We start from the raw sequence: 18533 nt of genomic DNA on the forward strand, positions 1-18533 counted from the left end.
AACATACACATTCACCTCACCTCAACGTACACATTCACCTCACCTCAACATACACGTTCACCTCAGCTCAACGTACACCCTCACCTCAACGTACACATTCACCTCACCTCAACATATACATTCAACTCAACGTATACATTCACCTCAACTCAATGTACACATTCACCTCAAAATACACATTCACCTCACTTCAACGTACACATTCACCTCACCTTAACGGACACATTCACCTCACCTCAACATACACATTCACCTCAACATACACATTCACCTCACCTCAACATACACATTCACCTCAACATACACATTCACCTCAACATACACATTCACCTCAAAATACACATTCACCTCACTTCAACGTACACATTCACCTCAGCTCAACGTACACATTCACCTCACCTCAATCTACACATTCACCTCACCTCAATCTATACATTCACCTCACCTCAACGTATACATTCACCTCACCTCAATGTACACATTCACCTCAACGTACACATTCACCTCACCTCAATGTACACATTCACCTCACCTCAATGTACACATTCACCTCAACGTACACATTCACCTCACCTCAAGGTATACATTCACCTCACCTCAAGGTATACATTCACCTCAAGGTATACATTCACCTCACCTCAATGTACACATTCACCTCACCTCAACGTACACATTCACCTCACCTCAAGGTATACATTCACCTCACCTCAAGGTATACATTCACCTCACCTCAAGGTATACATTCACCTCACTCAAGGTATACATTCACCTCAAGGTATACATTCACCTCACCTCAAGGTATACATTCACCTCACCCCATAGGTATACAATCACCTCACCTCAAGGTATACATTCACCTCAAGGTATACATTCACCTCACCTCAAGGTATACATTCACCTCACCCCATAGGTATACAATCACCTCACCTCAAGGTATACATTCACCTCAAGGTATATATTCACCTCACCTCAAGGTATACATTCACCTCACCCCATAGGTATACAATCACCTCACCTCAAGGTATACATTCACCTCAAGGTATACATTCATCTCACCTCAAGGTATACATTCATCTCACCTCAAGGTATACATTCACCTCACCTCAAGGTATACATTCACCTCACCCCATAGGTATACAATCACCTCACCTCAAGGTATACATTCACCTCAAGGTATACATTCATCTCACCTTGTAACTCTGTGTTGTTTGTGTCGCACTGCTTTGCTTTATCTTGGCCAGGTTGCAGTTGTAAATGAGAACTTGTTCTCATCTGGCCACCTGGTTAAATAAAGGTTAAATATTTGTTATTTGATTTATTTATTTAAAAAACTCAAGGTATACATTCACCTCAGCTGAACTCTATAGAGTCATGGCCTGTTTATTCCCTTAGTGACGCAGGGATCACACACACCCTCCAGCGGTGGGTTAACTGTGTCTGGTCTGAGCCTGTTGGGTTGTTAATGTTTAGAAGCACCAGCCAAACACAGCTAATTCCTCTTACAACGTAATTGACCTGCCAGTCAGCGTGTGTGTGTGTGTGTGTGCATGTGTAGCTCTATATTGATTTGGGTGTACTGTATATGTAAATTAGATAGGCTTAATCAACCTCTCTCCATCTCTCTTTTTCTGTCCAACACAGTTACAGATGTTCTATCTTAATCTGAACAGTTTCTCACAGCAGGACAATAATCCTGCAGCAACAGGAAATGTGAATTATTATGTAAATTATAATACATTTTTGTAGGGGTTGATACATTTTTCGTTAACTCTGACATTTTAAAGTGGAAATTACAACATTTTAGAAGCTTTTTTAGACCTTGAATACACTGAAAATGTGCCTTTCCTGCTGCACAGGAAAATTCCCTGTGACAACAGAGAGATCAAATTAACATAGAACATCTGTATTGATGAATTAGTGATATTGACTCGGCGTGGGAGTCAGCCTGGGATAATCACCCTCTTACAAACACACACACAAAGGCAAGGTCCCTGGCAGGGAATCTGTGTGTTATCCCAAAGATATTTTGGGTTAAGATGTTTCAGAGTTGTGTTATTCAAAGTTATGTGTTGTCTGTCTCACAGTTGTGTTGTGTGTGTGTTTCACCAGAGGAGGAGAGGAGGGTCCGGGCCAATGACAGAGAATACAACGACAAGTTTCAGTATGCGGTAAGAGAGATAGTTTGTGTGTTTGTGTGCGTACATGATTATATATGTGTATTTATGTTTAAGTACATTACATGACAAATCATAGACCAACATTATTTTTCTCTTTATCTCTCTTTATTTCTCTTTATCTCTCTCTCTCTCTCTCTCTCTCTCTCTCTCTCTCTCTCTCTCTCTCTCTCTCTCTCTCTGTCGCTGTCTCTCTCTCTCTCTGTCTCTCTCAGAGTAACTGTATTATGACGTCTAAGTACAACGTCATCACCTTTCTGCCCGTCAACCTGTTTGAACAGTTCCAGGAAGTGGCCAACACCTACTTCCTCTTTCTGCTCATACTGCAGGTAAGATGGAAGCAGGGAGAGGAAGTGGAGGTATGGGGAGGGCAGAGAGAGACGGGGATAAAGCAATGGAGGGAGATGAAGTGAAGACAGGGATGATGTAAAGGGGGATGGGGTGGAGATGAGTGGGGAGAGGAGAGAGTGAGGCTATAAGTTTTCACCACACTGAAGGACACAGCAGGTACATCGTAGAGACTGCTTTGTTCTCTTTCTTTGTTTTACCTCCATCCCACTCTCGCTCTCCTCTCTTTCTCTCCCCTTCCTCCCTCCTCTCTCTCTTCCTCCCTCCCCTTTCTCCTGCCCCCTACCGCTCTCTTTTTCCCTCTCTCGCTCCCTCCCTCTCCTTCCTCCTGCCCCCTCCCTCTCTCTCTGTTTCCCTCTCTCTCCCCTTCCTCCCTCCTCTCTCTCTCCCTACCTCTCCCTTTCTCTCTCTCTCCCTCCCTCTCTCTCTCTCCTTTTTCTCTCCCTCCCTCCCTGTATCTCTCTCCCTCTATCCCCCCCTCTCTCCCTTTCTATCTCTCCCTCCCTCTCGCTCCCTCTCTCCCTCCCTCTCTCTCTCTCTCCCTCTCTCTATCCCTCCCTCCCCCCTCTCTCTCTCTCTCCCTCCCTCGCTCTCTCTCCCTCTCTCTCTCTCTCTCCCTCTCTCTCCCTCTCTCTCCCCCTCTCTCTCTCTCTCTCTCTCCAGTTGATTCCTCAGATCTCATCTCTCTCCTGGTTCACCACCATAGTGCCTTTAGTCCTGGTGCTCAGCATCACTGCAGTAAAGGATGCCACCGACGACTACGTGAGTGTCTTTCTCAGACACACACACACACACAAACACACACTAGGGCTGTGAAAATGGTTATTATAATAATTGTAATTTTGGTTGAATAATCTTTATTCAACCGAAATTACTAGATACAGTTCACCCAAGAGAGGGAGAGGGGTTTGACCAAAGCTGTGTTGTATCATTTTTCATGAAGTGGGTAAAGTTGGTCATCATTTTAAATGAAGTGGGTAAAGTTGGTCATCATTTTACATGAAGTGGGTAAAGTTGGTCATCATTTTACATGAAGTGGGTAAAGTTGGTAATCATTTTACATGAAGTGGGTAAAGTTGGTAATCATTTTACATGAAGTGGGTAAAGTTGGTCATCATTTTACATGAAGTGGGTAAAGTTGGTAATCATTTTACATGAAGTGGGTAAAGTTGGTAATCATTTTACATGAAGTGGGTAAAGTTGGTCATCATTTTACATGAAGTGGGTAAAGTTGGTCATCATTTTACATGAAGTGGGTAAAGTTGGTCATCATTTTACATGAAGTGGGTAAAGTTGGTAATCATTTTACATGAAGTGGGTAAAGTTGGTAATCATTTTACATGAAGTGGGTAAAGTTGGTAATCATTTTACATGAAGTGGGTAAAGTTGGTCATCATTTTACATGAAGTGGGTAAAGTTGGTCATCATTTTACATAAAGTGGGTAAAGTTGGTAATCATTTTACATGAAGTGGGTAAAGTTGGTAATCATTTTACATGAAGTGGGTAAAGTTGGTAATCATTTTACATGAAGTGGGTAAAGTTGGTCATCGTTTTACGAGCAGAAAGGCACAGTTGGGAGAAGCTTCATTTTCCAAAGTTCCAAACTGTCAGAACCATTTGTTTTTGAGACAGGGGTTTAACCAAAGCTGTGTTGTAATCATTAGGTATGTAATAGCACATTTTACAGACGCAAAAAACAAATGGTTCTGACAGTTTGGAACTTTGGAAAATGAAGCTTCTCCCGACTGTGCCTTTCTGCTCGTAAAACGATGACCAACTTTACCCACTTCATGTAAAATGATTACCAACTTTACCCACTTCATGTAAAATGATTACCAACTTTACCCACTTCATGTAAAATGATTACCAACTTTACCCACTTCATGTAAAATGATTACCAACTTTACCCACTTCATGTAAAATGAAGAACTGCTATTGGGTGAACTGTATCTAGTTGAATATAAAGTTGAACGCCCCGTCTCCTAAAATACATGTCTTAAGATGATCATGACTATTATTTTGAAGTTATTGTCCGTAATTGTTGGTTGATAATTGTACCAGTCCTAACTTACACTATTCAAAACACATCATATTTGGAGAAAATCCATGTCAATTCTTCTCCTTCAGTTCCGTCACAAGAGTGACAACCAGGTGAACAACCGGCAGTCTCAGGTCGTCATCCACGGCTCGTAAGTCTCCTCTAGTCCAGTCTACACTCAGCAATACAGCCATTCATCTAGTCCAGTCTACACTCAGAAATACAGACAGTCCTCTAGTCCAGTCTACACTCAGAAATACAGACATTCATCTAGTACAGTGTACACTCAGCAATACAGACAGTTATCTAGTACAGTCTACACTCAGCAATACAGCCATTCATCTAGTCCAGTCTACACTCAGCAATACAGCCATTCATCTAGTCCAGTCTACACTCAGAAATACAGCCATTCATCTAGTACAGTGTACACTCAGCAATACAGACAGTTATCTAGTACAGTCTACACTCAGCAATAATGACAGACATCTGGTACAGTGTACACTCAGCAATACAGCCATTCATCTAGTCCAGTCTACACTCAGAAATACAGCCATTCATCTAGTACAGTCTACACTCAGAAATACAGCCATTCATCTAGTCCAGTCTACACTCAGAAATACAGACAGTCCTCTAGTCCAGTCTACACTCAGAAATACAGACATTCATCTAGTACAATCTACACTCAGAAATACAGACATTCATCTAGTACAGTCTACACTCAGCAATACAGCCATTCATCTAGTACAGTCTACACTCAGCAATACAGCCATTCATCTAGTACAGTGTACACTCAGCAATACAGCCATTCATCTAGTCCAGTCTACACTCAGCAATACAGCCATTCATCTAGTACAGTCTACACTCAGCAATACAGCCATTCATCTAGTACAGTCTACACTCAGCAATACAGCCATTCATCTAGTACAGTCTACACTCAGAAATACAGACATTCATCTAGTCCAGTCTACACTCAGCAATAGAGCCATTCATCTAGTACAGTCTACACTCAGCAATACAGACATTCATCTAGTCCAGTCTACACTCAGCAATAAAGACAGACATCTAGTCCAGTGTACACTCAGCAATAATGACAGACATCTAGTCCAGTCTACACTCAGCCACACAGCCATTCATCTAGTACAGTCTCCACTCAGCAATACAGACAGTCCTCTAGTCCAGTCTACAATCAGCAAAACAGACAGTCATCTAGTCCAGTCTCCACTCAGCAATAAAGACAGGCATCTAGTCCAGTCTACACTCAGCAATACAGACAGGCATCTAGTTCTTTCTACATTCAGCAATACAGACAGTCTTCTAGTCCAGTCTTCGCTCAGCAGTGCAGACAGTCATCTAGTCCAGTCTACACTCAGCAATACAGACAGTTATCTAGTCCAGTCTACACTCAGCAATACAGACATTCATCTATTCCAGTCTACACTCAGAAATACAGACAGTTTTCTAGTCCAGTCTACACTCAGCAAAACAGACATTCATCTAGTACAGTGTACACTCAGCAATACAGACAGTTATCTAGTCCAGTCTACACTCAGCAATACAGACAGTCCTCTAGTCCAGTCTACACTCAGCAATACAGACAGTCCTCTAGTCCAGTCTACACTCAGAAATACAGACAGTCCTCTAGTCCAGTCTACACTCAGCAATACAGACAGTCCTCTAGTCCAGTTTACACTCAGCAACAAATACAGACATCTAGTCCAGTCTACAGTCAGCAATACAGACATTCATCTAGTACAGTCTACACTCAGAAATACAGACAGTGATCAAGTCCAGTCTACACTCAGCAGTACAGACAGTCATCTAGTCCAGTGTGCACTCAGCAATAAAGACAGACATCTAGTCCAGTCTACAATTAGCAATACAGACAGTCCTCTAGTCCAGTCTACACTCAGCAATACAGACAGTCCTCTAGTCCAGTCTACACTCAGAAATACAGACAGTCCTCTAGTCCAGTCTACACTCAGCAATACAGACAGTCCTCTAGTCCAGTTTACACTCAGCAATAAATACAGACATCTAGTCCAGTCTACAATCAGCAATACAGACATTCATCTAGTACAGTCTACACTCAGCAATACAGACAGTCATCTAGTCCAGGTTACACAGATTAATACAGACAGTTATCTAGTCCAGTCTACACTCAGCAATACAAATAGTCATCCAGTCCAGTCTACACTCATTAATATAGACATTCTTCTAGTCCAGTCTACACTCAGCAATACAGACTGTCATCTAGTCCAGTCTACACTCATTAATACAGACAGTTATCTAGTCCAGTCTTCACTCAGCAAAACAGACATTCATCTAGTACAGTCTACACTCAGAAATACAGACAGTCATCTAGTCCAGGTTACACAGATTAATACAGACAGTTATCTAGTCCAGTCTACCATCAGCAATACAAATAGTCATCCAGTCCAGTCTACACTCATTAATATAGACATTCTTCTAGTCCAGTCTACACTCAGCAATACAGACTGTCATTTAGTCCAGTCTACACTCATTAATACAGACAGTTATCTAGTCCAGTCTTCACTCAGCAAAACAGACATTCATCTAGTACAGTCTACACTCAGAAATACAGACAGTCATCTATTCCAGTCTACACTCAGAAATACAGACAGTTATCTAGTCCAGTCTACACTCAGCAATACAGACAGTTTTCTAGTCCAGTCTACACTCAGCAAAACAGACATTCATCTAGTACAGTCTACACTCAGAAATACAGCCATTCATCTAGTCCAGTCTACACTCAGAAATACAGACAGTCCTCTAGTCCAGTCTACACTCAGAAATACAGCCATTCATCTAGTACAGTGTACACTCAGCAATACAGACAGTTATCTAGTACAGTCTACACTCAGCAATAATGACAGACATCTGGTACAGTGTACACTCAGCAATACAGCCATTCATCTAGTCCAGTCTACACTCAGAAATACAGCCATTCATCTAGTACAGTCTACACTCAGAAATACAGCCATTCATCTAGTCCAGTCTACACTCAGAAATACAGACAGTCCTCTAGTCCAGTCTACACTCAGAAATACAGACATTCATCTAGTACAATCTACACTCAGAAATACAGACAGTCCTCTAGTCCAGTCTACACTCAGCAATACAGACAGTCATCTAGTCCAGTGTACACTCAGCAATACAGACAGTTATCTAGTCCAGTCTACACTCAGCAATACAGACAGTCCTCTAGTCCAGTCTACACTCAGCAATACAGACAGTCCTCTAGTCCAGTCTACACTCAGAAATACAGACAGTCCTCTAGTCCAGTCTACACTCAGCAATACAGACAGTCCTCTAGTCCAGTGTGCACTCAGCAATAAAGACAGACATCTAGTCCAGTCTACAATTAGCAATACAGACAGTCGTCTAGTCCAGTCTACACTCAGCAATACAGACAGTCCTCTAGTCCAGTCTACACTCAGAAATAAAGACAGTCCTCTAGTCCAGTCTACACTCAGCAATACAGACAGTCCTCTAGTCCAGTTTACACTCAGCAATAAATACAGACATCTGGTCCAGTCTACACTCAGCAATACAGACATTCATCTAGTACAGTCTACACTCAGCAATACAGACAGTTATCTAGTCCAGTCTACACTCAGAAATACAGACAGTCATCTAGTCCAGGTTACACAGATTAATACAGACAGTTATCTAGTCCAGTCTACCATCAGCAATACAGACAGTCCTCTAGTCCAGTCTACACTCAGAAATACAGACAGTCATCTAGTCCAGTCTACACTCAGCAATACAGACAGTCCTCTAGTCCAGTTTACACTCAGCAATAAATACAGACAGTTATCTAGTCCAGTCTTCACTCAGCAAAACAGACATTCATCTAGTACAGTCTACACTCAGAAATACAGACAGTCATCTATTCCAGTCTACACTCAGAAATACAGACAGTTATCTAGTCCAGTCTACACTCAGCAATACAGACAGTTTTCTAGTCCAGTCTACACTCAGCAAAACAGACATTCATCTAGTACAGTCTACACTCAGAAATACAGACAGTCCTCTAGTCCAGTCTACACTCAGCAATACAGACAGTCATCTAGTCCAGTGAATACTCAGCAATACAGACAGTTATCAAGTCCAGTCTACACTCAGCAATACAGACAGTCCTCTAGTCCAGTCTACACTCAGCAATACAGACAGTCTTCTAGTCCAGTCTACACTCAGCAAAACAGACATTCATCTTGTACAGTCTACACTCAGAAATACAGACAGTTATCTAGTCCAGTCTACACTCAGCAATACAGACAGTCCTCTAGTCCAGTCTACACTCAGCAATACAGACAGTCCTCTAGTCCAGTCTACACTCAGAAATACAGACAGTCCTTTAGTCCAGTTTACTCTCAGAAATTCAGACAGTTATCTAGTCCAGTCTACACTCAGCAATACAGACAGTTTTCTAGTCCAGTCTACACTCAGCAAAACAGACATTCATCTAGTACAGTCTACACTCAGAAATACAGATAGTCCTCTAGTCCAGTCTACACTCAGCAATACAGACAATCATCTAGTCCAGTGAATACTCAACAATACAGACAGTTATCAAGTCCAGTCTGCACTCAGCAATACAGACAGTTCTCTAGTCCAGTCTACACTCAGCAATACAGACAGTCTTCTAGTCCAGTCTACACTCAGCAAAACAGACATTCATCTTGTACAGTCTACACTCAGAAATACAGGCAGTTATCTAGTCCAGTCTACACTCAGCAATACAGACAGTCCTCTAGTCCAGTCTACACTCAGAAATACAGACAGTCCTTTAGTCCAGTCTACTCTCAGAAATTCAGACAGTTATCTAGTCCAGTCTACACTCAGCAATACAGACAGTTTTCTAGTCCAGTCTACACTCAGCAAAACAGACATTCATCTAGTACAGTCTACACTCAGAAATACACAGTCCTCTAGTCTAGTCTACACTCAGCAATACAGACAGTCATCTAGTACAGTCTACACTCAGAAACACACAGTCCTCTAGTCTAGTCTACACTCAGCAATACAGACAGTCATCTAGTCCAGTCTACACTCAGCAATACAGACAGTCCTCTAGTCCAGTTTACACTCAGCAATTAATACAGACATCTAGTCCAGTCTACAATCAGCAATACAGACATTCATCTAGTACAGTCTACACTCAGCAATACAGACAGTCATCTAGTCCAGGTTACACAGATTAATACAGACAGTTATCTAGTCCAGTCTACCATCAGCAATACAAATAGTCATCCAGTCCAGTCTACACTCATTAATATAGACATTCTTCTAGTCCAGTCTACACTCAGCAATACAGACTGTCATTTAGTCCAGTCTACACTCATTAATACAGACAGTTATCTAGTCCAGTCTTCACTCAGCAAAACAGACATTCATCTAGTACAGTCTACACTCAGAAATACAGACAGTCCTCTAGTCCAGTCTACACTCAGCAATACAGACAGTCCTCTAGTCCAGTGTGCACTCAGCAATAAAGACAGACATCTAGTCCAGTCTACAATTAGCAATACAGACAGTCGTCTAGTCCAGTCTACACTCAGCAATACAGACAGTCCTCTAGTCCAGTCTACACTCAGAAATAAAGACAGTCCTCTAGTCCAGTCTACACTCAGCAATACAGACAGTCCTCTAGTCCAGTTTACACTCAGCAATAAATACAGACATCTGGTCCAGTCTACAATCAGCAATACAGACATTCATCTAGTACAGTCTACACTCAGCAATACAGACAGTTATCTAGTCCAGTCTACACTCAGAAATACAGACAGTCATCTAGTCCAGGTTACACAGATTAATACAGACAGTTATCTAGTCCAGTCTACCATCAGCAATACAGACAGTCCTCTAGTCCAGTCTACACTCAGAAATACAGACAGTCATCTAGTCCAGTCTACACTCAGCAATACAGACAGTCCTCTAGTCCAGTTTACACTCAGCAATAAATACAGACAGTTATCTAGTCCAGTCTTCACTCAGCAAAACAGACATTCATCTAGTACAGTCTACACTCAGAAATACAGACAGTCATCTATTCCAGTCTACACTCAGAAATACAGACAGTTATCTAGTCCAGTCTACACTCAGCAATACAGACAGTTTTCTAGTCCAGTCTACACTCAGCAAAACAGACATTCATCTAGTACAGTCTACACTCAGAAATACAGACAGTCCTCTAGTCCAGTCTACACTCAGCAATACAGACAGTCATCTAGTCCAGTGAATACTCAGCAATACAGACAGTTATCAAGTCCAGTCTACACTCAGCAATACAGACAGTCCTCTAGTCCAGTCTACACTCAGCAATACAGACAGTCTTCTAGTCCAGTCTACACTCAGCAAAACAGACATTCATCTTGTACAGTCTACACTCAGAAATACAGACAGTTATCTAGTCCAGTCTACACTCAGCAATACAGACAGTCCTCTAGTCCAGTCTACACTCAGCAATACAGACAGTCCTCTAGTCCAGTCTACACTCAGAAATACAGACAGTCCTTTAGTCCAGTTTACTCTCAGAAATTCAGACAGTTATCTAGTCCAGTCTACACTCAGCAATACAGACAGTTTTCTAGTCCAGTCTACACTCAGCAAAACAGACATTCATCTAGTACAGTCTACACTCAGAAATACAGATAGTCCTCTAGTCCAGTCTACACTCAGCAATACAGACAATCATCTAGTCCAGTGAATACTCAACAATACAGACAGTTATCAAGTCCAGTCTGCACTCAGCAATACAGACAGTTCTCTAGTCCAGTCTACACTCAGCAATACAGACAGTCTTCTAGTCCAGTCTACACTCAGCAAAACAGACATTCATCTTGTACAGTCTACACTCAGAAATACAGGCAGTTATCTAGTCCAGTCTACACTCAGCAATACAGACAGTCCTCTAGTCCAGTCTACACTCAGAAATACAGACAGTCCTTTAGTCCAGTCTACTCTCAGAAATTCAGACAGTTATCTAGTCCAGTCTACACTCAGCAATACAGACAGTTTTCTAGTCCAGTCTACACTCAGCAAAACAGACATTCATCTAGTACAGTCTACACTCAGAAATACACAGTCCTCTAGTCTAGTCTACACTCAGCAATACAGACAGTCATCTAGTACAGTCTACACTCAGAAACACACAGTCCTCTAGTCTAGTCTACACTCAGCAATACAGACAGTCATCTAGTCCAGTCTACACTCAGCAATACAGACAGTCCTCTAGTCCAGTTTACACTCAGCAATTAATACAGACATCTAGTCCAGTCTACAATCAGCAATACAGACATTCATCTAGTACAGTCTACACTCAGCAATACAGACAGTCATCTAGTCCAGGTTACACAGATTAATACAGACAGTTATCTAGTCCAGTCTACCATCAGCAATACAAATAGTCATCCAGTCCAGTCTACACTCATTAATATAGACATTCTTCTAGTCCAGTCTACACTCAGCAATACAGACTGTCATTTAGTCCAGTCTACACTCATTAATACAGACAGTTATCTAGTCCAGTCTTCACTCAGCAAAACAGACATTCATCTAGTACAGTCTACACTCAGAAATACAGACAGTCATCTATTCCAGTCTACACTCAGAAATACAGACAGTTATCTAGTCCAGTCTACACTCAGCAATACAGACAGTTTTCTAGTCCAGTCTAAACTCAGCAAAACAGACATTCATCTAGTACAGTCTACACTCAGAAATACAGACAGTCCTCTATTCCAGTCTACACTCAGCAAAACAGACAGTGATCTAGTCCAGTGAATACTCAGCAATACAGACAGTTATCAAGTCCAGTCTACACTCAGCAATACAGACAGTCCTCTAGTCCAGTCTACACTCAGCAATACAGACAGTCTTCTAGTCCAGTCTACACTCAGCAAAACAGACATTCATCTTGTACAGTCTACACTCAGAAATACAGACAGTTATCTAGTCCAGTCTACACTCAGCAATACAGACAGTCCTCTAGTCCAGTCTACACTCAGCAATACAGACAGTCCTCTAGTCCAGTCTACACTCAGAAATACAGACAGTCCTTTAGTCCAGTTTACTCTCAGAAATTCAGACAGTTATCTAGTCCAGTCTACACTCAGCAATACAGACAGTTTTCTAGTCCAGTCTACACTCAGCAAAACAGACATTCATCTAGTACAGTCTACACTCAGAAATACAGATAGTCCTCTAGTCCAGTCTACACTCAGCAATACAGACAGTCATCTAGTCCAGTGAATACTCAACAATACAGACAGTTATCAAGTCCAGTCTGCACTCAGCAATACAGACAGTCCTCTAGTCCAGTCTACACTCAGCAATACAGACAGTCTTCTAGTCCAGTCTACACTCAGCAAAACAGACATTCATCTTGTACAGTCTACACTCAGAAATACAGACAGTTATCTAGTCCAGTCTACACTCAGCAATACAGACAGTCCTCTAGTCCAGTCTACACTCAGCAATACAGACAGTCCTCTAGTCCAGTCTACACTCAGAAATACAGACAGTCCTTTAGTCCAGTTTACTCTCAGAAATTCAGACAGTTATCTAGTCCAGTCTACACTCAGCAATACAGACAGTTTTCTAGTCCAGTCTACACTCAGCAAAACAGACATTCATCTAGTACAGTCTACACTCAGAAATACAGATAGTCCTCTAGTCCAGTCTACACTCAGCAATACAGACAGTCATCTAGTCCAGTGAATACTCAACAATACAGACAGTTATCAAGTCCAGTCTGCACTCAGCAATACAGACAGTCCTCTAGTCCAGTCTACACTCAGCAATACAGACAGTCTTCTAGTCCAGTCTACACTCAGCAAAACAGACATTCATCTTGTACAGTCTACACTCAGAAATACAGACAGTTATCTAGTCCAGTCTACACTCAGCAATACAGACAGTCCTCTAGTCCAGTCTACACTCACAAATACAGACAGTCCTTTAGTCCAGTCTACTCTCAGAAATTCAGACAGTTATCTAGTCCAGTCTACACTCAGCAATACAGACAGTTTTCTAGTCCAGTCTACACTCAGCAAAACAGACATTCATCTAGTACAGTCTACACTCAGAAATACACAGTCCTCTTGTCTAGTCTACACTCAGCAATACAGACAGTCATCTAGTACAGTCTACACTCAGAAATACACAGTCCTCTAGTCTAGTCTACACTCAGCAATACAGACAGTCATCTAGTCCAGTCTACACTCAGCAATACAGACAGTCCTCTAGTCCAGTCTACACTCAGCAATGCAGACAGTCCTCTAGTCTAGTCTACACTCAGAAATACAGACAGTCATCTAGTCCAGTCTACACTCAGCAATACAGATGGTTATCTACTGCAGTCTACACTCAGCAATACAGACAGTTTTCTAGTCCAGTCTACACTCAGAAATATAGACAGTCATCTAGTCCAGTCTACACTCAGAAATACAGACAGTCCTCTAGTCCAGTCTACACTCAGAAATACAGACATTCATCTAGTACAATCTACACTCAGAAATACAGACATTCATCTAGTACAGTCTACACTCAGCAATACAGCCATTCATCTAGTACAGTCTACACTCAGCAATACAGCCATTCATCTAGTACAGTGTACACTCAGCAATACAGCCATTCATCTAGTCCAGTCTACACTCAGCAATACAGCCATTCATCTAGTACAGTCTACACTCAGCAATACAGCCATTCATCTAGTACAGTGTACACTCAGCAATACAGCAATTCATCTAGTACAGTCTACACTCAAAAATACAGACATTCATCTAGTCCAGTCTACACTCAGCAATACAGACATTCATCTAGTACAGTGTACACTCAGCAATACAGCCATTCATCTAGTACAGTCTACACTCAGCAATACAGACATTCATCTAGTACAGTCTACACTCAGCAATACAGCCATTCATCCAGTACAGTCTACACTCAGCAATACAGCCATTCATCTAGTACAGTCTACACTCAGAAATACAGACATTCATCTAGTCCAGTCTACACTCAGCAATACAGCCATTCATCTAGTACAGTCTACACTCAGCAATACAGACATTCATCTAGTCCAGTCTACACTCAGCAATAAAGACAGACATCTAGTCCAGTGTACACTCAGCAATAATGACAGACATCTAGTCCAGTCTACACTCAGCCACACAGCCATTCATCTAGTACAGTCTCCACTCAGCAATACAGACAGTCCTCTAGTCCAGTCTACAATCAGCAAAACAGACAGTCATCTAGTCCAGTCTCCACTCAGCAATAAAGACAGGCATCTAGTCCAGTCTACACTCAGCAATACAGACAGGCATCTAGTTCTTTCTACATTCAGCAATACAGACAGTCTTCTAGTCCAGTCTTCGCTCAGCAGTGCAGACAGTCATCTAGTCCAGTCTACACTCAGCAATACAGACAGTTATCTAGTCCAGTCTACACTCAGCAATACAGACATTCATCTATTCCAGTCTACACTCAGAAATACAGACAGTTTTCTAGTCCAGTCTACACTCAGCAAAACAGACATTCATCTAGTACAGTGTACACTCAGCAATACAGACAGTTATCTAGTCCAGTCTACACTCAGCAATACAGACAGTCCTCTAGTCCAGTCTACACTCAGCAATACAGACAGTTCTCTAGTCCAGTCTACACTCAGAAATACAGACAGTCCTCTAGTCCAGTCTACACTCAGCAATACAGACAGTCCTCTAGTCCAGTTTACACTCAGCAACAAATACAGACATCTAGTCCAGTCTACAGTCAGCAATACAGACATTCATCTAGTACAGTCTACACTCAGAAATACAGACAGTGATCAAGTCCAGTCTACACTCAGCAGTACAGACTGTCATCTAGTCCAGTGTGCACTCAGCAATAAAGACAGACATCTAGTCCAGTCTACAATTAGCAATACAGACAGTCCTCTAGTCCAGTCTACACTCAGCAATACAGACAGTCCTCTAGTCCAGTCTACACTCAGAAATACAGACAGTCCTCTAATCCAGTCTACACTCAGCAATACAGACAGTCCTCTAGTCCAGTTTACACTCAGCAATAAATACAGACATCTAATCCAGTCTACAATCAGCGATACAGACATTCATCTAGTACAGTCTACACTCAGCAATACAGACAGTCATCTAGTCCAGGTTACACAGATTAATACAGACAGTTATCTAGTCCAGTCTACACTCAGCAATACAAATAGTCATCCAGTCCAGTCTACACTCATTAATATAGACATTCTTCTAGTCCAGTCTACACTCAGCAATACAGACTGTAATCTAGTCCAGTCTACACTCATTAATACAGACAGTTATCTAGTCCAGTCTTCACTCAGCAAAACAGACATTCATCTAGTACAGTCTACACTCAGAAATACAGACAGTCATCTAGTCCAGTCTACACTCAGCAATACAGACAGTTTTCTAGTCCAGTCTACACTCAGCAAAACAGACATTCATCTAGTACAGTCTACACTCAGAAATACAGACAGTCCTCTAGTCCAGTCTACACTCAGCAATACAGACAGTCATCTAGTCCAGTGTACACTCAGCAATACAGACAGTTATCTAGTCCAGTCTACACTCAGCAATACAGACAGTCCTCTAGTCCAGTCTACACTCAGAAATACAGACAGTCCTCTAGTCCAGTCTACACTCAGCAATACAGACAGTCCTCTAGTCCAGTGTGCACTCAGCAATAAAGACAGACATCTAGTCCAGTCTACAATTAGCAATACAGACAGTCGTCTAGTCCAGTCTACACTCAGCAATACAGACAGTCCTCTAGTCCAGTCTACACTCAGAAATACAGACAGTCCTCTAGTCCAGTCTACACTCAGCAATAAAGACAGTCCTCTATACCAGTTTACACTCAGCAATAAATACAGACATCTGGTCCAGTCTACAATCAGCAATACAGACATTCATCTAGTACAGTCTACACTCAGCAATACAGACAGTTATCTAGTCCAGTCTACACTCAGAAATACAGACAGTCATCTAGTCCAGGTTACACAGATTAATACAGACAGTTATCTAGTCCAGTCTACCATCAGCAATACAGACAGTCCTCTAGTCCAGTCTACACTCAGAAATACAGACAGTCATCTAGTCCAGTCTACACTCAGCAATACAGACAGTCCTCTAGTCCAGTCTACACTCAGAAATACAGACAGTCCTTTAGTCCAGTCTACTCTCAGAAATTCAGACAGTTATCTAGTCCAGTCTACACTCAGCAATACAGACAGTTTTCTAGTCCAGTCTACACTCAGCAAAACAGACATTCATCTAGTACAGTCTACACTCAGAAATACACAGTCCTCTAGTCTAGTCTACACTCAGCAATACAGACAGTCATCTAGTACAGTCTACACTCAGAAACACACAGTCCTCTAGTCTAGTCTACACTCAGCAATACAGACAGTCATCTAGTCCAGTCTACACTCAGCAATACAGACAGTCCTCTAGTCCAGTTTACACTCAGCAATTAATACAGACATCTAGTCCAGTCTACAATCAGCAATACAGACATTCATCTAGTACAGTCTACACTCAGCAATACAGACAGTCATCTAGTCCAGGTTACACAGATTAATACAGACAGTTATCTAGTCCAGTCTACCATCAGCAATACAAATAGTCATCCAGTCCAGTCTACACTCATTAATATAGACATTCTTCTAGTCCAGTCTACACTCAGCAATACAGACTGTCATTTAGTCCAGTCTACACTCATTAATACAGACAGTTATCTAGTCCAGTCTTCACTCAGCAAAACAGACATTCATCTAGTACAGTCTACACTCAGAAATACAGACAGTCCTCTAGTCCAGTCTACACTCAGCAATACAGACAGTCCTCTAGTCCAGTGTGCACTCAGCAATAAAGACAGACATCTAGTCCAGTCTACAATTAGCAATACAGACAGTCGTCTAGTCCAGTCTACACTCAGCAATACAGACAGTCCTCTAGTCCAGTCTACACTCAGAAATAAAGACAGTCCTCTAGTCCAGTCTACACTCAGCAATACAGACAGTCCTCTAGTCCAGTTTACACTCAGCAATAAATACAGACATCTGGTCCAGTCTACAATCAGCAATACAGACATTCATCTAGTACAGTCTACACTCAGCAATACAGACAGTTATCTAGTCCAGTCTACACTCAGAAATACAGACAGTCATCTAGTCCAGGTTACACAGATTAATACAGACAGTTATCTAGTCCAGTCTACCATCAGCAATACAGACAGTCCTCTAGTCCAGTCTACACTCAGAAATACAGACAGTCATCTAGTCCAGTCTACACTCAGCAATACAGACAGTCCTCTAGTCCAGTTTACACTCAGCAATAAATACAGACAGTTATCTAGTCCAGTCTTCACTCAGCAAAACAGACATTCATCTAGTACAGTCTACACTCAGAAATACAGACAGTCATCTATTCCAGTCTACACTCAGAAATACAGACAGTTATCTAGTCCAGTCTACACTCAGCAATACAGACAGTTTTCTAGTCCAGTCTACACTCAGCAAAACAGACATTCATCTAGTACAGTCTACACTCAGAAATACAGACAGTCCTCTAGTCCAGTCTACACTCAGCAATACAGACAGTCATCTAGTCCAGTGAATACTCAGCAATACAGACAGTTATCAAGTCCAGTCTACACTCAGCAATACAGACAGTCCTCTAGTCCAGTCTACACTCAGCAATACAGACAGTCTTCTAGTCCAGTCTACACTCAGCAAAACAGACATTCATCTTTTACAGTCTACACTCAGAAATACAGACAGTTATCTAGTCCAGTCTACACTCAGCAATACAGACAGTCCTCTAGTCCAGTCTACACTCAGCAATACAGACAGTCCTCTAGTCCAGTCTACACTCAGAAATACAGACAGTCCTTTAGTCCAGTTTACTCTCAGAAATTC

General features: G+C 41.8%; 1 protein-coding gene across 1 annotated transcript in view; it reads left to right on the forward strand.

Annotated features, from left to right (window-relative positions):
* Nucleotides 1–18533, forward strand: part of LOC106595355 (phospholipid-transporting ATPase ID) — an 82783-nt gene that overhangs the window by 24162 nt on the left and 40088 nt on the right. The window contains exons 3-6 of the mRNA XM_045718945.2: nt 2110–2168; nt 2390–2503; nt 3186–3284; nt 4651–4712. Of these exons, the coding sequence (XP_045574901.1) occupies nt 2110–2168; nt 2390–2503; nt 3186–3284; nt 4651–4712 (334 nt within the window). The remainder of the gene's footprint in view (nt 1–2109; nt 2169–2389; nt 2504–3185; nt 3285–4650; nt 4713–18533) is intronic.

The sequence above is a fragment of the Salmo salar genome, chromosome 05 (genome assembly GCF_965601325.2).
Source record: "Salmo salar chromosome 05, fSalSal1, whole genome shotgun sequence".
NCBI lineage: Eukaryota > Metazoa > Chordata > Actinopteri > Salmoniformes > Salmonidae > Salmo > Salmo salar.